General features: G+C 40.5%; 1 protein-coding gene across 2 annotated transcripts in view; it reads right to left on the minus strand.

Annotated features, from left to right (window-relative positions):
* LOC124110745 (RNA cytidine acetyltransferase-like) overlaps nucleotides 1-22936 on the minus strand; it is a 312648-nt gene that overhangs the window by 17921 nt on the left and 271791 nt on the right. For both annotated transcript variants that reach the window (XM_048385668.1, XM_048385669.1), the window contains 2 exons: nucleotides 10536-10584; nucleotides 6930-7035 (listed from right to left, as the gene is read on the minus strand). In XM_048385668.1, the coding sequence (XP_048241625.1) occupies nucleotides 6930-7035; nucleotides 10536-10584 (155 nt within the window). The remainder of the gene's footprint in view (nucleotides 1-6929; nucleotides 7036-10535; nucleotides 10585-22936) is intronic.

The following is a 22936-nucleotide window of genomic DNA, read 5'->3' on the forward strand; positions in this document are numbered from 1 at the left end:
CACAAACATTGTAAGGCTTTAATTTCATATCATTCTAATAACTTTCAGGCTTGTGATCATAGTAGTCTGGAATTTCAGAATACAGTCAAACACTGTTGTGTTGACATTGAAGGAATCTATATGAATGCTTCGAGTTATCCGAGCTTCGACACAACTGAAAATGATGACTAAAGAAGGAATACCCAGCGACCAAGCGTTTACTTCGAGACAATCGTAAGTTTGACACTACGGTGTTTGCCTGTATATATACATCTATGACTGAGAAAACTAAAGGTATTTGCAAGTAGATGCAAAAAAAAGAGCAGACCCTTTGCTGCCATTTCCTCAAACTTTCTCAAAGCTTCTGTCCATATGATGTTCTTCAAACTGGAAAACATTACTTCTATACCTCTTAAGACCAAACAAATAAAATCAATTGTGCAACAGTAACTGGCGATGAACTAGATAGGTGTTTGTATTACATACAACTACAAAAGCAGCACCATACCCAACTTTCCATTAATGCACTCAAATAATCTGCCAGTTATAAGCAGTAGCAGTTGAACGACATCACTTTCGATTTTGGATCAGGCTCTACCCCTTTGTCACTGATCTTGGTCCGAAACATGTGAGAGAAGAGATTTCTTCCTGATTTCACACTTTGACTTGTTCAACTTGAGTCCTGATGTCCTCACTAGCTTGAACACTTGCTTCAGTCTTAAGTTGAACTCTTCGTCTGATGGACCCAATATCAAAATGTCATCAACAATAGCCTCACCCTTCATAACCTCTGTCATCCTGCGCTGAAATATTTCCGCAGCAGATGTTATTCCAAATGGAATGCGGTTTGAAACAGAAACGTCCTAGTGGCGTTTTGAATGTAGTGAACAAATAAATGTTTGAGGTAAAGCGGAATCTGATGAAACCCATGACAGGCATCAAGCTTTGAGAACACTTCAACTCTTGATAATTGAGGAATGATGTCATCAAAGGAAGGCAAAATTAGGAAAATCTAAATATTTTTTACATTTGTATTCTTATCCTGCAATACTCTGTATTGCATTTACTGCTGTCTTTGACAGGAGAGACGAACTGTGTGAGATCCAGCTGCTGAAGAAAGTTGTTTCCATCTGTCCATGAAGCAGCGCCCCCACACAGTCGGCATGTGACCCGGAAGTCCTGACGTCACGTCAAAACACATAACTACTTTCAACATAACATCAGAAACTTCGTGGGGAGGCAGCGGAGTGAAGTGGGGGGGGGCACTTAGACTTCGTAATGCAGGGTAAGTATACAAATGTAAAAAATTTATTAACTTATCCTGCATTACTCCGTATTGCAGACGGCACGGACGGTGGGCATACCTTCAGCTGTGAGCCATAAGAAACCCTCGTCCAGGTCTGGTGAAACCGCACCGCAGTCAAGAGATGACCAGAACATCAGCTACCATTCCTGTCGAAGGAAACGAGAGTCGATGCAAAAGAGGGAACCCTAAATAGGTGACAGAAATAGAATGAGGCGGGGAAACTAGAACTGACATAAGAGCGAATGCGGAACGCAGTAGAGCCCTCTAATCTGGGGTGATAAACACCAGAGAGGTCGAACTTGCCCCGCTCAGGGTAACGGAGAATCAGTGGCGTCAGGGGTGGGTGACCTGTTGGGCTACCACCAGGGGACCAAAGCTATGTATGCCGGCAATATCTTCCAAGGCTACATCACGAAGGTAAGTGACTGGCAAAGACGGTGTCGAATCGCCTTCCATGATCGATTTGAGGGAACAGTTACTGTGAAGAGCCATGGTAGATGCGACCGCCCGAATTTTGTGTGGGTTGTTAGCCTTGGGGGGTCCACTTTATAAGCTTGGTGAATGACCGCCCTGAGCCACAGGGAGATAGTATTCCGGCTGACCTCCGACTGCGATAAAGGGAAGACCGGCAGGAACAGGTGTTTCCTAGACTTGAGACAGGCTTTAGATCGTCGCAGGAAAACCTTCAGTCCCCTAACGGGGCATAATAAAAGCTCCTCATTGTCGGCACCCACAATCGACGAAAGGAGGGTGGTGAATGATCTATCAGGCTGTCCAGGGAGTTGATTCTTTGTGATAAAGTCCCAGCACAGCCCAAGATGAACAGCGCCCTGAGTCCTGCGTACGAACCGGACACAGGAGAAATCGAGGGCGTGGAGCTCACTAACCCAGGCATCAGTAGCCAGGGCCAGTAGAAACACCATCTTCTTCATTAGGTCATAAAAGGAAGATGAGTGGAGTGGTTCGAAGGGAGCCTCCTGAAAAGCCTTTAAGGCCACATTCAGATCCGACGCAGGCGGTCTGAACTTGGCTTTCTGGTCTTGAGGTTTGGGAATTTTCGGCATTCTCCGGTCGTCCGGGATGGCAAGAACAGAATTGATGGCGACCAAGTACATGGAGATGATAGAGCCTTTTAATCGACGTGTGCTGCGCAAGTACAGAAGAACCTCAGCCAGGAACTGGGGTGACGCTGTCATCGGGTCCTGTCAGAGCAGAATGCCTGGAATGAGGACCATTTATCATCATACAGTCATACGTGATGGAGGATGGGCAGAAGCAATAGCCTTGGCCGTTCTGGTCGAATAGCCCTTGGTTCCTAGGGCTTTCTTTTGCAAGGCATGCAGACGAAACGGAATGGAACTTGGGTGTGGCAACCGACTGTGTTGGTGGAGCAGAGGGTTGGGCCACGCCGGAAGTTCCAGGGGGTTGTTTCTGGCGATGTTACGGAGGTCGACAAACCAACTTCTGGCTGGCTACCAAGGAGCGACCAAAATCAGTGTCAGGGGCTGAGTGGCCTGGATCTTTTGAAGAACCCTGGGAAGGAGAACTGGTGGCTGAAAAGGGTACACGCTAAATCCCTCCAAGGGAACACTGACGGCGTCGACTGCTACAGCGGCCGGATCCGGGACAGCTTGCAATTTTGAGATGAACAGATCGATGTTTCGGGTGTCGAACGTTTGACAAAGGACAGTTAAAATCTCTGGGTGGAGCTTCCATTCAAAGGGAGCCCCCTTGTCCGGCCTGGACAGAGCATCTGTCCGTGGAGATGGTCAACTGGGCGTGACAGAGAATGCTCTGCCAGTGGGAGACGGCCAGGATGAGAGCTTCGAGTTCGAGGTTGTTGCTGTGCCAGTGGAGTCGATCTCCGGACCGCAGCCCTCAACCATTTGAGTCCCCAAGTGAGCCCCCCAACACTGTTAGGATGTGTTGACGAACAGGTGGAGGGTGGGCTGAACATGGTCAAGGAGACGCGACCGCAGGCATTCGATTCCACCGTCCACCATCGGAGGAAGGGGTGTAGGTGAACCGGGAGGATGAGGGACTCCGGATCCTGCTGTCGAATGAAGGGAGCGAGAAACCGTTGAATGGGACGTTGGAGGCGACCTCTTGCAGTAAGGTCTTGAGCCGATCTGAGGCCCAGGAGAATCTGCCATTGGTGGAGAGTTCGAGCCTGCTGGAGGGCAGGGTAGAGGTGAGCGAGGATTTTTAAAAAAAAAACACACTTGCCCCTGGGGACTTGAAGGAGGTCTTGGTCAATGACAAACAGGGTCCCGATGAACTGCAGACGGAACGATGGGGTCAGCTCCGACTTCGTCTGATTGACAATCCATCCCAACTGATCGAAGAGCCACAGGGTAAAATCCCTGTGGCGAAGCAGCAACTTCAAGTACCGGTTGTTGAGTCGTCCATGTGTGGATCGAAGTTGTTGTTCCTCAGGTGTAGATAGGCGGCAACAGGTTTGGTGATCCGTGTGAAAAGCCAAGGGGCCGTGGAAATTCCTAATGGTAGGACCGCCCACTGGTAATGAGTACCATTGAAAAGGAACCTGAGGAAGTGGATGGGCACATGAAAATAGGCATCCTGGATGTCGAGGCTGATCGGGGAATCGCCTGCTTTGATTCTTGTCCTGAGCAGTCTCAACGTTGTCATTCGGAAGTAAGGAAGACGTACCAGGTAGCGCCAGTTGAAAGTAGAGAGGTTGTGGATTATGCCCAATTTGGTGGTTCCCTTCTTGGGAACCAGAAACACCCGGGAGTAAAATCCTGGATTCCGAGCCGGGTCATGCACAACCTCTATGGCCTCCTTCCGAAGCAGGGTGCCGATGCTGTCGTAAGGGAGCTGATATTGGTGTGGCGAATACACATCTGCTGTCTGAGTGGATGTCAGGGGAGGATGTAGTGCCAACGGGAGCTGGTTCCCCTGACGGAGGGTGTTTGTGACGAACGGGTCCTCCAGTATAGATCAGTTTCTCCAAAACCGGCCTTGTCTCTGAGATTTACCACGACAACGCCCTTTCTGGACGCAAAAGGGCAAGGTATGTTTGGAGGTGTCCTTGAGAGAGGAGCGGCGAGGTTTGTAGTTGTTTCTGGAGGATTTGGTCGCTGACTGCTGCGTGGCAAGACATGCTCCAAGCCTCTGAGAGCCGTTTTGTCCCTCACAAAGCTGGAGACCCATGTGTAGCGGTGATGGCACCATTAAAAAGGGTAGGATCCGACAATGGTTGGCATAGTAAGGAACACTTGAACCATTCCGTGAATGTCAAGTAACCTAAACGTTGTGTAGCCGTGATCTCCACCAGAGCGGCTCTCGGATGATTTCGCAAATGGTTGACCTGGCGAAGTTGAAAGTTCATAACAGTCCGTAGGTGGTCGATCCTATTAGCATTGGACTCCGAGAGATCTTGCTCAATGGCTCTGGCAGTGAAGGCAGGTGATGACAGTGGTTTTAACGAACACTGCAGTTCCGTTTCCAAGAGGGCGAGTCCGGAGTCCGGCATAGGGATGGTGGCGGATTGGGATGACCAGGTCATGCGATGTAGGTCCTCATCTAGGATGTGCGCACCGTCAGCCCCATCGAAGGAGTGGACAGGGAAATCATCACGCTGGAAGCCGGGAGCCTTGAACGACGGCGTGAGGGACAACCTAGCGAAGTCCTCGTCCAACGCTGTAAGGTCTGTCAGCATTGGGTCGGGTGGTAGTTAAGTCGGGTTAGACCAAATCATAGATTATTTGTTGACATCGGGGCTTGGGGAGGGAGCGACAGAGGCCAAACGGTCCTCAAGCGAATCAGCTACCTGTGATGGGCCCAAGTGTGTATCAATCTCGGGAGATGGAGGATCATAACTGGGTCGAAATGATCCCTCTGATGAAGCCGAGCGAGAGGAACGACGCCGACGTCAATGTATGGGTGAGCAACTTTAAGAACAACGACGGGATCCAGAGGACTTTGAAGAGTGTCAAGAGGCAGTCGGAGGCTACGAGGTATACGACGATCAAGACCCATGAGCGCCCGAAGTAGATGGGGCGTAGGAATCGGAGTGTCTGTAGTCAGGGCCGTCAGTGGCGCCAGCGTCGCAGGAGGCACTGTCGGCACCGTTGAGGCGGGAGTAGCTTGCGTAAGTAAGGACTGTATCCAGGCTTGCATCCAAGCTGGATCCATAAACGGAGCCGGAAGTACATGACCAAAAGTAGGAGGTGCTGTACAAGTCTAATGGCGCCTGAGGTGCCGTACATGTCCAAGGCACCGGAGGCACCGCATCAATCCAAAGCGCTGCATCAAACCAAGGCGCCGGGGTAGTCTGGAGATGTCAGAGATGTCGCAGGCGCCGGAGTAGTCAAGGTTGTCAAAATGGATGGCAGGGGTGATAGAGAACATGTTACGGGCGACGCCGAAGACAATAAGGTTGATGAAGGCGATGGTAAGGATGGAGGAGACCTTGAACGGTCGTTTGTCGTACCATGTAGTGTTGATACTGTATACGTAGCTCCTGCTTTGAGCTTGATTTCCACAGGTTCACACTGTAGCAATCCATCATTGCCGAATACATCCTTGTCTATTTCTTCAATAGAGTTCACATCTAGTCGCTTTATTAGTCCCATCTCCGACCAAGAAGACTTTGTTTGTGCTGGAGATTGCTCATCACACAAAAATAAAACTGAAAGTAGTTCCATGCAAAATGGTTTCAGTTGTGAACTATCCCAAGTTAACCAAAGTCATAGCTGGCCCAATCAGGATCCATCATGGTGGCCTAAACTGTGGTTGGCACTCCAGTTGGTTGAATACCCTTTCTGGCAAAACCGTAGTTTCAGTGCCTGAAAGCAATTTAAATGTCACCTGGTTGCCACAAACCCCTACATCAATCTCCCAAGGTAAGTGATGGTTCCTACAAAGAATTCTTCTTCTTCCTCTTGCTCATGGTGATTATGCTCAGTGACTTCATTCTTCTTGTTTTTTTTAATGCCGCACTCAGCAATATTCAAGCTATATGATGGCGATATGAAAATAATTGAGTCTGGACCAGACAATTCAGTGATTGACATCATGAGAATTGATCCACGTAATGTACAAAATACGCATTTATACTCAGTTAAAATCAAAATATCTGAGATGTGATTATTAAAATCAATATGCACAAGTCTAACAATTAAAACAGGTTCCTAATATGAAAGCATCTCACCTTCAATAACGTATTTCAGGTAAGTTCAAGAACATATGTCAACTTTTGTCTTAACTTCTGTATGTTTGAAAATGTCAGGATATTTTTATATGGCAATGTGTAATTTTCTATCAGTTATATAATGTGCAAAATATTGGTTCAAATGCCCCATGTTTAATGAAGCAACGACTGTTTGAAATCACCACCCTCTTTACCACGACTTACGCTAAAATTAATCCAGCTGGAAGGGCTAAGAAGTGTGAAAACAATTCAGCAGGCTAAAGGTTAAGGTAAAACTTTAAACTATAGCAAAAGACGGAACATACATGTTCAGACTGTGATATATCAGCATGCCATGGCAATCACAAGATTCTGACAAAATCCATAATTTTTATTAAAGCTGTCCTGTTTCATGGCATGGGCCACAGGACTACTAACAATACCACAGTGATGACTGCAATGTCATGCATCATATTCACAAAATAATACCTTTCCTGAATGCAGGAAGCCAGGTTGTATCCCTCCTTCCTGTGCCATCTATATCCTCTGCTAGCACCTTCAGCATGATGCATGAGTGTTCCCCAGTCAGGTCGTTCTGAAACCATCAACACCTTCATTATTGTGAACAAGTGTTCCCCTGTCAGTTCACTCAGAAACCATCAACACCTTCATTATTGTGAACAAGTGTTCCCCTGTCAGTTCACTCAGAAACCATCAACACCTTCATTATTGTGAACAAGTGTTCCCCTGTCAGTTCACTCAGAAACCATCAACATCTTCATTATTGTGAACAAGTGTTCCCCTGTCAGTTCACTCAGAAACCATCAACACCTTCATTATTGTGAACATGTGTTCCCCTGTCAGAAGAAATACATTTTGAAAGAATTTAGGAGTATAGTCAAAATGCAAAGGTCAAATGAAGGTCAAAATGAACCCCACAACTAACTACACATATACCAAATTACCTTGTATTTTATTTGGTTGTCAACATTGGTGGAAACAAGCATGTGAAGTTCCTGTTTCCAGTAATTTTAAAGAGATTGTTTTTACAGAGGCTGATCCTGATACAGGACATTCAGGCTTCGACATATGAAACTCAAGTGACTTTCAGTCAGGTGAACAAGAAAATCAGACAAGGAGCTGTGAATTTGGAGGAGTAATTTGGACAGTTTCATTGGATAGTGGAAGTTTTCCACAAACTTTGAGATTCTTTGTTTTTTAATGCTAGGTTCAGCAAAATTCCAGCCATATGATGGCAGGCTGTAAATAATATAATTGATTCTTGTCCATATTGTGAACAATGATCCATGACATGTTATGAACCAAGTCACCAATCCTGACCACCCAATCCAATTGGTCTCCTTTTAACCCCCTGGATGCCACAGGGACATATATGTCCCTCTTCTACAACCCTCAGTTTGAAGTCGAATAAAGTTCAAAATACATCAAAATATCCATATTGGATAGTGTTTACATAATCACGTTTCACGTAGACCGGTTATGAGACGTATATTTCAAACTCAGCTGAGATACATACATCCTTGAATTCCTCATACATTTTAGAATCAAATGACCAATGGTCTTTGTCACATATATAAAGTGGCTCAATGAATCAAGCAAAATAAGTTAGGTGTGAAAAGGAAAGCTGTGGTTGAAAAACTGCACTTGTATGAAATGTAAACAAAGCAAACTTCAGATTTTACAAAGTGTTGCATTTTCTCCGATTCTGAGCTATCCATTCATCTTTTCATTCAAGATCTTGGCTCAACATTTTCAGAATATGCATGGGAAGAGAATTGTTGGAAGAATTAGGGAATTTAAAATAGATACGTTGCAATTATTTGATATTTTCAATAGAAATCATGCAAACCACAAGGGTATTTATCGGGATTTCTGACTATTTACGTTGGTTCCAATGAAAATTATAACAACAAATAACAGTACATGGATTGTCAGAATGTTTCTGATTACTAACATGTCACATTTATGTATATACGATCCCTGAATCAACGAAAGTCCCCTCGTAAAATCCCGCGTACTGTTGACAGTGAACACGACATTTTGTAAAAGTTGGTCACCAGTAGTGATGTCATACGTCAACGTTGTACATATTTGGTAATTTCTTTGTGGTGAAGGTCCTTAAATGAGAGTGCACATGATCATTGTATCATGCTGTTTACAGTTTCAGTTATGATGTAGATTTTGCTTTTCTTTCATACATTTTTTCACGCAATTAATTTCACTTTGGATATTTGTCAATGTTCAATATGATATCAAACATAAATATAGGCGACAACATGTATGAATAAATTACTTTAACAAAATGGATAATATTTTTCATTAAAATATTTGCACACATTTCTGAAAGAATTGTCTTGGTCTTGGAATTGTTTTTTATGTCGTTTGATACACAGAACAGTGATATCCGACGATTCGCCAGGTGCACGTTAGTCACAAACAATTTACAAATTATTCCTCTCGTTTTTCATTATATCATTGGGTTAATTCTTTTTTCAAAATATTGTGATCACAGGATATTAAACTGTTTACTTTATTTCTCCAGGAATTGTAAAAAGTATAAAAACAAAACTCATGCCGGGTACCCCGTTGGTTCAACCTTATACGATTATCCTAATAATTCTATACCAATAGAGCTTTCTTCGCATCTTTTATTGTGTAATTCTGAGATGAGATGAAGAGAAATAATAACATCATAATAACAAATATGTGCCCAATATTGAATTTAATTTTGGTTGTTTTGAAATATTCTTTTGGGTATTTCATAACTTACATTGATGCCAAACGTGTCTTGTCCAATTAAGATACATGATAAACTATCTAATTGTTTACATATTCAAGACATTATTTACTTGGTGAAAGCAGTCATTTTATGTTGTGTCGAAAAAGCTTCAAATTCCGTTTTACACATCGAGATTTTCTATGCCATGAACGAAAACTAGGGGAGATATATATATTAATCAAAATACCAGTGTTGTCTTTCGCCGACGTTATCAAAGACATAAAACCGGCCATGACGTCAAAAGGAATGGTATTTTTTTGGCATTTCCTTACATTTGATGATAAGGCTAATGCTCCTTTAATAATGGTGCAACATCAGTCAAATTACACTTGCACAATCAGGAGAATGTTGGAATCTAAGGACTATGTTATACGTTAGATAGGGCAATCCATTTCTCTATGACCTCTTTTTAATGGAGTACGATTCCATCATTTCTTATGGGCTTTTTTTTATAACTAAATGTGTACAGTTTCAATATCGATATTTGTGTTGGAATAGTTTGGTTCCAAAACACCACAAAAATATATTGTTCTTACCCACAGCTAATTCTCACCAAGTGACCTGAGTTAAAATAAACTAGTGCTATGCATAGCGGAGTTATGCCCCATTTTCTTTGTACATGTGTAACCTCTCTGTCGCCTTTTCACGTCATGGAGAAAAATCAGTTTTCGTCATTTACGGCATGCTAATTTTGGCATTGAATGCATGTAGTTATGCCATTCAGATATTAGGCAGTATTTTGTTCGCTCACAGTTTCCGTATGGGCTTCTAAATAAAAAAAAATTGTCGCACAGTATTTTTATTGGTGCACGATAAAAAGCAGAGAAATTTACTGTTTTTCAACACAGAATAAATTCTCAGACAACACTTAGAAGTGTCATTTTTTAAAACCAGTTTAATATTTGCAGTTATTTACACCATCAAATAGGAAATTTAATATTCTCCAACTCTGTGTCATTTTATAGCCACAGATAGATCCAAGTGCCGCGTGAGCACATTTCTCACACAACTTTTTCCACTCTTAGGAAAATGTGAGTAAGAAAAAAAAAATCGGCATCCAGAGGGTTAAGACCAGCACAGGTTGCTTGGGACCTGTTGTTACCTACAATCCCCACAGGGTACAACCCTTGAGACGGAGGCAAATACAAGTACAGGTAGTCTACATCTGTTGTTTGACATATGTTGCTATACAATGTATCTCTACTTATGATTACTAATACAACAGTTTCATCCTAATTAATTATATAGTTTTCAACAGTCAACAAGCTATGACTATCACAGTGACTATTACTTACCGCTGTTTGTCTTAGGTAAACCATTGAAAACCCAGCTTTCTTCCAAAATCTGCAATGATTAAACATCAAACAATAGTTATTATTGTTAATGATTCAAAGAATACTACCTCTATTACATCACTGTTATAAATCCCGTATTTTGGCTGTCACCAGTAGTGTAGGTAATGGTGATTCTGGCTCACTTCCACTGGAGCCAGATTTATATACCTATACTGCTACTACAGAGGGAATTTTTTTATACAAAAATGACGATGCGTTGCGACACAATAGCATCTTAGGTTTTTCAACAGAAATCCTCTTCACTATCAACTGTCCATGATGAGTAGTGTCACAAGTACTAAATGTGATGTTTACCTCAAACTTTCATGATTTCAATTTTGGTCCTCTTTCCTTTCATGTTCAGAACTTTTGGGGTACCTAATAGTTCCAAACGACATTGTTCTAGTTACTTGGATCAAAATGCATTGACCCAAATAACCTCAAAAGGTCTGGCTGTATGTCCCAAAGATAGAAGTTATGTGAATGTGTTTTGAGACTTCAACTGATAAGCCATAGAAGTCACTTGCTCAACTGACACTGTTTTCCACACTGCAAGACTGGCTCACAGTGCCATGCTATCATATGCATTACAGGTACTTGGCACTGGAGTTCTGCATGAGATCGCTGTTTTTAACCAGCCTGTCATTGTTGCTTTCGTATTAACCTTATCCAGCATTTTCTCATACACTGGGAGTATCTTGTTGAGACATGTGGTGAAAAAGTCCAGATGAGGTGTGTCCCATATCATTGTTATCCACTGAAATATCTCTGGGTGAAGAGACTATTCTGTATTCACTATCTTCCACCAACAAGTTAAACTGTCTGCCACAATGATGAGTTTCACAGGTACACTACATTTCATAAGTAACTTCCCCTACTTTGCGAAAATTTCGTGAAATTTTCTGGCCACTATTGCGGCACTAACGCGGAATTATCGCGCCACCTTTGAGCCATTAACGCGAAACTATTGCGCCACTTTCGAGCCACTTTCACGCCACTATCGCAACACTTTCGAGACAGAATAGTCACGCTATCTTGTGACAGTTGTGCTAAATGTACGGTACAATATATTGTATTACTTTTTTCCTTGACTGATTTTGAGTTACGTTTTCCATGGCATGCTACTCTGCATTATTTAAGATCATAGTGTAAAGCTTCTTTTCCTTTTACCAATACCGATATCTATACTTTATTTAGACTGCAAAAGTAAGGTGATCTTGTGGTCATGACTCCAATCACAAATACTCGTACACACATTAGCTGAAGTGATTTTCACGGCAACAAATAAGATAGAACAGAATCAAACACTATCATGTGTCGGCCAAAATGACCGTCAGGAAACCTCATAACCAACTAATGTTTTGTGCATGTCTAGTATCCCATAATGTTTTGTGATAAGTTTCATTCTGAATATAATGTGAAATAGTCTGGACAAAATCGTTTGGTTATTAAAGATTTCCTATGGTAAACAAGTCCTTCACAAATATTACGTCGTTAGGTATTTGTATTACACAGTGACTTGTTCTTGATGTGTGGACGACTATTAACATTGTAAAAGAATACGCTTTTTATTGGAAACAAAATAAACAAAACCATTTCCATAATTTACTTCTTTTCCATTCCATTCCGACTATATCATAAGCATGTGTTAATGAATCATACTCATGAATCAGGTTAGAGCGTATCCACCACAAACACATGCAAATGCAAGTCAGGTATTTGCAAGTCAAAGACATACATGTACAGTTACCACATTGAAATAACACAACTTTATACGAAGCTTCTGAAATAAACTTAGGGAAGAGCTGGTTTCGTGTTTTAGAGGAAGACACTAGAATATACATGTATGTATTTACATAGACTTATCAGGCTGATTATAACTAGATTTGATTGGGAAATTTTAATCAATTTTTTTTTTCAAGTACATTTCTTAGAATTGAAGAGAGAATGTAAATCTTCCATGAACTGCTATTTGAGCGTCTTCAGGATTTATAACATGGTGCCCCGATTTTGATTTCAGTGGGGGGCACGGGTGGCCCAGTCGTCTTAGGCGTTGCGATTCGCTGTGCATAGTTGCGTCCCTTGGGCACGCCAGAAACCTATGATTGTGGGTTCGAAACCCTGTTCGCCCCAATTAAGTTTCTAGGTTTGTCAGCACCATACCCGTGCTCGTGGGGTTCACCGAAATGGTAAACGTCTGAGACCTGCATCACTTTGGGCTTTCCTCCCACATTTAGCTGACACGCCGTGATATAACTTGAATACTGTTAAATGGGCAATTACCTAATGCAATTCCCCGAGAGTTGTTGCCTTTGTTATTGTTTTCCCCCGTGAGTACCCGGATGATATAGCAGAGATCTAGACTAGTTCGCGGCCTGTGCTGTGCCATTTGTAAGCGCAGTTGTCACCTTTATTGACAGTATAAGGGCGTATGGTCACATTTATCAACAAAATGAAATACAGTTTGGGAAATAATAAGGAAATGTAGGTATCTTTGTGGGTAGCATCATTAATGGTGACGGTGTTTTGAAAGTCACTTGCTTGGTAATTGTGTGATTTTCGTTTACACTATTTTGACTTGCAACACAAAGAAAATATTTCACCTGCCCATTGCTTATTTTATGGTGTTTATTTTTTTACAGTCAAAATGTGCAAACGTTTCACTTAGGAAATTTATTAAACGCCTAAATGTTCAGTTATTTCACAAATTGACTGAAAAATATGCCCATCTATATTATTATGATGACGAAATCCAAACATTTTTATGTTTAATATCATCAACAAGTGACAGAAAATGTAAGGATATTAAAAGTACATTTCTATATTGTTTGGATTCTAATCCCAGCATAATTAATCTATTGTGATGTTTTTAAGCCCTTTTGACAGTCTTAGTCATTTTTAGTCAATCTGTAAAATAAATGAACAGATTTTTCATATTTTACACATTGACTGTAACATATACATGCATACAAAGGAAAAGACTTGTGAAAAACAACGTCTATCGCGCATCGAAGAACTTCTCAACCAAGACGTAGAGGAACAAGAATGATTCTGTTCAATGCTACAGCAAATGAATGAAAACAAAATGCAAATATCATAATTACAACCTACCAAAGTTATATGTATATTTTTAGTCAGCTGCCTTGTTCGAGGAATGCAACCGTAAATATTCACATAAAGGAACAATATTCCACACATCTGCAGCTGTACAAAGAAACTTATTGGATGTCACGTGTCTCTGTAACAATCAAATATTTCAAATATATTTATCGTTTCGGGATATTATAACCCGTATTTGGTTTCTCAACTGATCACTTAGTTTGTTTCAGTTGTTTCACACAGGTGTCAAGTCTCAAAGGACAGCTGAGAAAGCCCACGTGACAACTGTTTTCATAATGTCCACGGTTCTATAAAAAAATCCATTGAGTTAGATAACAATGAGCAATCAATCAACGTTATATCGGCTTTGAACAAAGTATGTTGTTTTCACATCGGCACTTCACGCCCAGATATTGGGGTATTCCGTCTGCTTTAGTAAACATACACATGTAAACGCTTACTTTTGACAAATCCACCGTGCAAAATAACAGTGATTATTCAATCAACGTAATTTCTGCTGATCCTTTGATGGCGAGGAATGATGGTGATCACTCCTCTTGCTGGGCTGAAACGTGCATATTATATGACATTCATTTCACCTCACTTCAAACCGGGATTCGGTTTAAACCTGTATTTGAATTGAATAAATACCCCACACACACGAAATGCCTAATGGGAACCTTTATCAGGTAATCTCAGTGGTGCCTCCAGTAATTATACCTGTAATAAATTAACTAAGCATCAATTGAATGACGACAAATACACAAGTGTAGGGTTATACCAGAAAACATGGATGACAACTAGGGAGTAGTTTACCCACGCAATCCGAAATCCGAAAATGCTTTCACTGCAGGGATACTTTTCTTATTATAAACTATAACCACCAGGGGTATTTCCAAATAACGACATCCGATGAGCTTATGTCGTTCTTTTTGTCTGTTTGTTTAGGCTGAAGAAATTTATTAACATGCGCCCTTTGTCCAAATCTTCATAGATCATGGGTAACCAATCAGTGTTGAAAAATGCGTAAAACAAATATTGCCTCCAAGTTTATTTAGCTGTCCTTGCAGACGGTAGCCCAGTCTCTTGTCATGCTCAGTTGTGTTTGCGAGCAAAAATCGACTCACGGCAGCTAGTGTGAGCAAGCGGCCAATGTCAGACTGCCGAGAAGAAGCTAGAGATTATAGAAACCCAACTCACTCACTGATTTCAGTGATTCGTTCTGATAAGTAGTGCCCCTTCTAACTATTCACTTATTATACCTCTCGTCAGTGTTAGAAACATTTCAATGTTTTAAAACAGATAATTAAATAGTTGGTTCACATACGCATCGACCCGTTGGACGCAGACATTTCGCAATTTCATAAATAAATTCCTGAAGTGGTCTAACGGGTTCATTTTGTGACACGTGTACGAAGCAAAAGTGTCAGTTTAATGCTTTGCCTTAAATATATGCAATATTTATTATTAAAGCAATACACAGACTTCTTTCTTTAGATACGCATGTATGTGTTTAAAAGAACATCCTTGAAAGAGGCCCGGTGGAAATATTATCTGGGATGGTAGGAGGCAAGACGATTGTGTTGTATTATTTTCCACTTACATGGAATTAACGTTTCACGAACGCCCGATACCATCACTATTTGATAGTGATTTATAAACACATGCTCACGATACAGTCGGAATGCTTTTAGCAGAGATTTTCTTTTGAATATGGAAAGGATTGTGTCGCTTTTATTATGAAACTGTAGCATATTAAATATTTCACTAACATTGTTGGCGGGTGTTAGTGCAGTCAGTATAGACGCTTGAATTTCGAAATATACCATTTGAAGTTTGAATCTATCTGTCGACATATCCGATAACACACTCGCGAGTAATCAGAGCCTCTCTGGGTAAAACAATAGAGGATTATAGGGGGCGTCTCACAGGCAAGTGAGCGAAGCTCAAGATGGTGAGCAGAGGTTTCAGCTCCACAGGATCCCAAACAACCAACCAGGTCGAAGGCTGGCATTCTAATAAAAGTAAGCGGGGTCCAACCAGACACGCATTTATAGACGGAACAAAAAGCTACAGAAACCCTGATCATGCAGCTGAACGCCGGGGGTCGCCTGACACCTAAGAAGAAAAAATAGGGCGCCTGATAACGCCCTGCAGACCACCCAACACCTGCTATGGGTGGCCAAGCAACCATTCAGCAATATCATGACACTGTGTCAAATTATGTTTGCTTATAAATGTAAATGTGCTTATTTAGAAAGAGCAACATATGTACATTCGTATTTGAATTATCGCTTCAGGACCATCGCTTATGTATCCTTGACTTGATCATCATGCTTATGACAACCGTTACGTTCGGTAGTAAACCCTCCATTATATCTAAAATGTTAACTGTTCTTTAAACACGACCAGGTGCTATAAGCGTACGCTTAGACAACAAAGGCACACATTTGAACCGACTGTCACCGCTCAGTCATCGTCATGCATATCATGAAGTAATTAGGTTATTGTCACTAAAGCTTCGCGCCCGTCTGTTAGTTCTGATAGTGATTACATAAGCTTTGTATTGATATGTTTATCGAGATGAGTCAAAGTATGTGAGGGGTGTAAGAATGTTTTAATGCCTCACCGTCACACGAAATGAAAACCGGAGTCACTCGAATGGTTTAAGTAAGACAGTGGCAGTAAATAAGGGCGTCATGAGGGTCACACTTTACAGACAGGCGATAGTCAATTTACGTCAGACCTCTATACAACGTTAACATATGCTCCGATTAAATCCGGGGCGCATTCAAATATTATTGTCTTATTAGCAGCATATTGGGTGAATTATAACTATAATTGTCGGATCCTTAACGTAAGTTAGGGACATAATCTAGAATATTTAAGACTTTAAAAAAGATAATTTAGTTAATTTATTTCGATAATAATTTTTATTATTATGAATATCTCCTTAACGAATATCTAATATCAGAAAGAAGATTGCAGCCTGCTTTAAAGTGCATTCTATCCTCGGCAGTTTGATTTTTGCAATTTTTGCATTTACGAATGCTGGTCACCACTCCGTAACAATTGATGCGATGGTATTTCTGGATTAGCCTTCAAATGTTATTACTGTAGAATATCACTTTTTGTAAGAATTATGAAGTGGACATTTGGAGGCGTCTCAGGATATCTTTCAGGATGTGTTTTCTAGCATTCACCACTAATTATAACAGGGTATTGGACAGGGTAGATAGGATTTGTGATCTTAACAATTACCGTGAATCAAGGATAGCTAAAAAAAACTTGGAGGCTGGAGGCAATATTTGTTTTACGAATTTTTGCATAAACACTGATTGGTTAACTGTGATCTATAAAGATTTCGACAAAGGGCGCATGTTAATTAATTTCTTAGCCTAAACAAACAGACAAAAAGAACGGCGGAGCTCATCGGATTTCCTCATTTGGAAATACACCAGATGGTTATAGTTTAATACTAAAAAAAATATCTATGCAGTGAAAGCATTTTCGGATTTCGGATTGCGTTGATAATACGATAACTAATCCCTTGTTGTCATCCACGTTTTCTCGTATAACCCTACACTTGTGTATTTGTCGTTATTAACTTGATGCTTAGTTAATGAATTTATTACAGGTACAATTAGTGGTAGCACCACTTAGATTACCTGACAAAGGTTCCCATTTGGCATTTATTGTGTCTTGGGTAATTATTCAATCTAAATCCAGGTTTGAAGTGAGGTGAAATGTGTGTTATGTAATATGCACGTGGCAGACCAGCAAGAGGTGAATGATCAGTTGATTTACTTTTTTTTGTAAATCAACAGATCGTTCCTAGTCATCAAAGGATTAACAGAAAATACGTTGATTGATTAATCACTGTTATCTTGCACAGTGGATATGTCAAAAGTGAGTGTTTACATGTCTAGGTTTATTAAAACAAAGGGAATACACTCATATCATGGCGTGAAGTGCCGATGTAAAAACAACATACTTTGTTCAAAGGGTTAACTGATAATACGTTGATTGATTGCTCATTGTTATCTATCACTCAATGGATTTTTTAGGAACCGTGGACATTATGAAAATAGTTGTCACGTGGGCTTTCTCAGCCGACCCTTGAGACTTGACACCTATGTGAAACACCTGAAACAATCCAAGTGATCAGTTGAGAAACGAACACGGGTTATAATATCCCGAAATGATATATATCTTTTAAAATATTTGATTGTTACAGAGACACGTGACATCAAATAAGTTTCTTTGTACAGCTGCAGACCAGTGGGATATTGTTCCTTTGTGTGGATATTCACGGATACATTCCTCGAACAAGGAAGCTCCTAAAATTTATACACATAAATTTGGTAGGTTGCAATTATGGTATTTGCATTTTGTTTTCCTTCATTTGAACCGATTCGGTCTTGTTTTTTATCTGTCCAGATTGATTAAGATGATCAAAAGGGCCTACAAACATCACAACAGATTATTATGTAGGATTAGAAGCCAAACAATATAGACATGTACTTTTCAACGTAACATTTTCAGTCTCTTGGTGATGACATTAAACATCAAAATGTTTGGAATTCGTTATCATAATAATACAGATGGAAATGTTTTCAGTCACTTTGTAAAATAACTCAATATTTAGACTTTAAATTAATTTGAAAATGTTACACATTTTGACAGTAAAAAAATATACACACTATAAAAAAAGCAATGCTCAGGTGAAATATTTACTTTGTGTTGCAAGTCAAAATTGTGTAAATGAAAATCGCAAAATTACCAAGCAAGTGACATATCAAAACTTTGTCACCATTACCGATGCTACCCACAAAGATACCTACATTTCCTTATTATCTCGAAAACTGTATTTCATTTTGTTGATCAATGTGACCATACGCCCTTATTACTACCCATAAAAGTGACTGATGCGCTTATGAATTGCGCAGTAGAGGTCGCGAACTGGTCTAGATTTCGGCTATACATCCGGGTACTCACTGGGAAAAAACAATAACAAAGGCAACAACCAGTCCCGGGGAATTGCGTTAGATCAGTGCCCCTTTCATATTAGAGGACGTTGGTAGTGAATACGTAATGGCATGTCGATTTCTAATCCTTTCTTTCTCTGTGGGTAATCCTTTCAACCTGATGAAAGGAGGTCACTCAAACAGTTCGTGCTTTTTTTTTTGTCAAATGTGTCTTTAAATGAAGGACAGCTGAACAAAGAGTAAAATCTATTTCCCATGTCACTTCCAGCTGGTGACATGTAGTGAACTTGACATGTGATGATGACTTTTCAAGTTTATATTATAATAGTTTGTCAAACTGTAATATAAATTATTAATTTATTCAATGTGAGGAAATGTCAGTACGGGATATTGTCCGAGTAGGGGACTGTCGGTGTGGGGGAAATGTCCTACACTCCTTAAATATATGGTGTGGTACATAATAAATGAGCAAACAATCCCGCGTTGTAAATGTTCCTATTTTAGAACGTAGTATCTGGCAATGAGTATGATAACCTTTTTATTCAGATCTTCGGAGAGGCAGCAACAGAAGCCAGCACTGGCTTGTTTTGTCCTATCCTTTTTACAAAACGTTCTAAAACAGTGTCAAACCATACCTACATTGTTTTGTGTGATGGATGATACAGGTACATGCTATCTCGTCTTCTTAACATTCACTTACTTCATTAGTGCAGGCGCACACGTATAACTAAACACAACGACATGAGAAACACATTTTCATGACCTGTAGCCTAGAGGTCCTTGTCAATTGTAGCCTCCCTCCTTTAGTGAATATTAATAAACAACCGGTATCGATACATAACAAGTTCTCTGGTCTCGAATCAACGTAACAAGTTAATTAAATACTGCATAGCAATCCTATTTCAGTGAAGGAATGTTAAGAACTAATGACCATGAGTATTACATATGTTCTTAAATGTAAAAACTTCTTAAATGCCACTGGTTAACGCTACTATTCAATTGCCTGCACAGCTGAATCTACCCTACTCCTAATGAATACAATTTGCTGGAAGGTGGATTTCATCCTCCACGTTTATGATGTTATATAACGCATGACTCTTCCTGTTATTTCGTGCACCTGCTTAGCATTGTGAGTAGACAATGTAATTAACTATCCGAGTTGTCTCGCTATAAGTTACATAATAAACTGTGGGGTGCTTTTTTTATTGGAGTAGATATTCTGAGTATATTCATTGTGAATAATGTTGCAGTCTGGTTCGCTCTCGAATGTCTAGAGAATAAAGAATTCATCAAATCACAACTATATCTGCAGACCCCGCCACCAAAAACCCTAATCCTTTCAGATTCATTAAGTGGGCTCCAGGCTATAAAAAAAACTAAAACACAAAAAAACGCCCAAAACTAATACAACAGATAATTAAAAGCGCCAACAATCTACGTAAACTAGGTGAAGACATAGAAATAGTACGGATCCCTGCCCACGTTGGAGTGTTTGGCAACGAACATGCAGACAAAGCAGCCAAATCTGCACTAAAATTAGAAGAAGTAAGCATCAACCTACCAATGTAAAAAGATTAAATTAAAAGTAATACAAAAGTGGCAAAATAACTATCAGAAATAACTAAACTACAAACAGGCGACACTAAGTTAAACTCCCACCTACACCAAACTAAAAAAACACCAATCCGGGAAATGCCCCCACTGCAACTTAAAAGAAACTCCTGAACACATAATACTATATTGCACACAGTACCAGCAACATAAAACAACACTCCAATCCACTCTAAACTGCAACAATCAAATGACACTAGCAACGGTACAAAACCCCCTAAATGACTTACAAACCTTTAAAGCACTAGGCATATATCTAATCAAAACAGGCCTACTCGGCCGCATCTAACAAAGTACAACAAACAAGCTGCCAATAAACCTTAAAATTCTAAATCTACAAAAACATACCTAGAACTACATCTACTAAAACAACATGTAGTCCCCCCTCCACCTTTTGCATGGCATATTTCAAAATTCCATATTTGTTATCCAAATTAAGTAAACAACCCTAAAAGCCCCCCTAGGTTGCCCCACCTTCTCGGACATACCCTTTTCGACCAAACACTAAATGGCCTGGCGGGCCCGTGCGCGAAATATGCACATTAAAGTCCCAATTTAAAAAAGTAAATAAGTAGACCCCGCGTATCTGAGACACTCGACATGTGTTTACGTGCATCAACTTTTGCACAAACCAAGTGTAGCAGTAGTTTGTCTGATTAACGAGCAGAAACTCATCTTACAACTTACCACTATGTGGAACAGATAAACACACAGTATTTGACCTATCATTTTAAAAACGTCTATGGATCATGTCTTTGAAAATCATTTACAAGTTCAACACATAAGGAAGACATCAATAATTTGGGGAACACAATGTTTTGGAGTTTATACTTACTCCTTCACCTGATGAAAGAGTAAATATTAATTTGAAACATTGTGTTCCTCATAATAAAGTTACCATCCATAAATTCTCTTCCTTACATGTATGTATCATCCGTGTATCACCTGGTTTCTACTTCGTTTTGAGGAAAGTTATTCCGTTTTCATAAGCACATCAAAGCGAAATGTATTTTCATATATTTAATCCTGAATGCTAAATGCTAAACAGAGACTGTGATGGCCGCTGTTAACACTCAGCATTTCAGGCATTTACGGACGAACGCAAGTCCTTATTGTGTATGAATCAGATGAACTGAGGACCAAAATCGGGGTGAATCTAGAAAAAAAAGTGTATTCAGGCACCACTGGGAATTGCGTTCTCATACACTACTCCCAATTCCGAAGACTATTGATAACTTATACAAATGAGTTACACACATCAGGGAATATAAACATTTGTCCATTAACTTCTTATTGATTAATATAGAATAGGTCACGCATCCTTGCGGAAAAAATACAGTTTTAAGAACATAATTTTTTATCCATGTAAAGCTTTATACTGTTAATGGACCTACCACCTACACCTCTTTAAATACAACACGAGCAACATACTTATATATAGCTCCAGGTTAGATTGAACATACATCCGACATACATGGGGAAGTAACGCACGACAGCATTTCTGAAGTGTACATGCAGTGTACCAATATGGCGCCACTCTCTCGGCACTATTACCGACTTTTGCGGCACTATCGCGCCACTTTCACGGCACTATCGTTAAAATTCGCTGCATTAGCGCGCAACTTTCGCGGCATTTTCTAGCCACTTTCTCGGTATTATCGCGCCACTTTCAAGTCACTTTCGCGATACTTTCACGGCACTATCGCGAACGTATAGCGAAATAGTTCCGCGATACAGGTGAAGTGACTTTTGAAATGTAGTGTACATGTCAGACATTCATCCTGCAATGGATTAAATCTACCAAGTGGAATAAACATATCATTTTGTGCATCATCTGTATGTATGCCACACTACCAAGGTGTTGTCTGTTGCTTCAAGGATTGACAACAAGAATCAGTCTTCCACTTGTTGGTGTCCCACACGAGGTGACCAGGCTGATGCAGTCCATGGTCCAGTGGACTAGACACAACTGCGTATGGTGGCCTCTCCAGTTCCCTGGATTGATTGAAGCCAACGGTAGCCGAGACAAGTGGCTTCTTAGCAATCACAGGTGTGTGATTTCCAAACGGTATCTGTGGCTCGTGTGGAGTCTGAAAGGTAATCATGTGGGAACCAATGGTGACAGGTGGATGCTGCATTCAGCTTCTTAATGAGCTTGGATGGCTAAGATTCAGGGCTTCTGCTGATTAGTTTGCTGCATGGAGACCATGCTGGTTGGTCATCAAGCCTGAATCAGCGATGTCCAAACTGTCAAAGGGATCCATAGCCATCAAACAATTGAGCCATGCAGTACCCCAATGGAGCCCTGAGATGTGTCTCTTCCATGTTATTGTGTGTAGATACAAAGGACCAGGGGTCCGGAAACCGTCATATGCGCCGGACATGTCCGATTGGGAATCTCAAATGTCCGTTTTAAAATATTGCTTACCGGACATTTTAAAAAGTATTGTCCGGACATTCTTAAATTTTGACCGGACATGATCAACAGTTAGGACTGATTCTGTCTGCAGTTGCAACACAATGAAGATTAACTACACTGACAAGCTTTGTTTGTTTTGATTGCTGTAAATACATCATACCTACATGATAGTCCAATCTGTCAATCACTGTAATAGGCAATAAACTGAGTTGGCACTGAGTAATCGAGGATTAATTACTGAGAAC

Source organism: Haliotis rufescens, unplaced genomic scaffold (genome assembly GCF_023055435.1).
Source record: "Haliotis rufescens isolate VD_foot unplaced genomic scaffold, xgHalRufe1.0.p SCAF_6, whole genome shotgun sequence".
In the NCBI taxonomy this organism is placed as follows: Eukaryota; Metazoa; Mollusca; class Gastropoda; order Lepetellida; family Haliotidae; genus Haliotis; species Haliotis rufescens.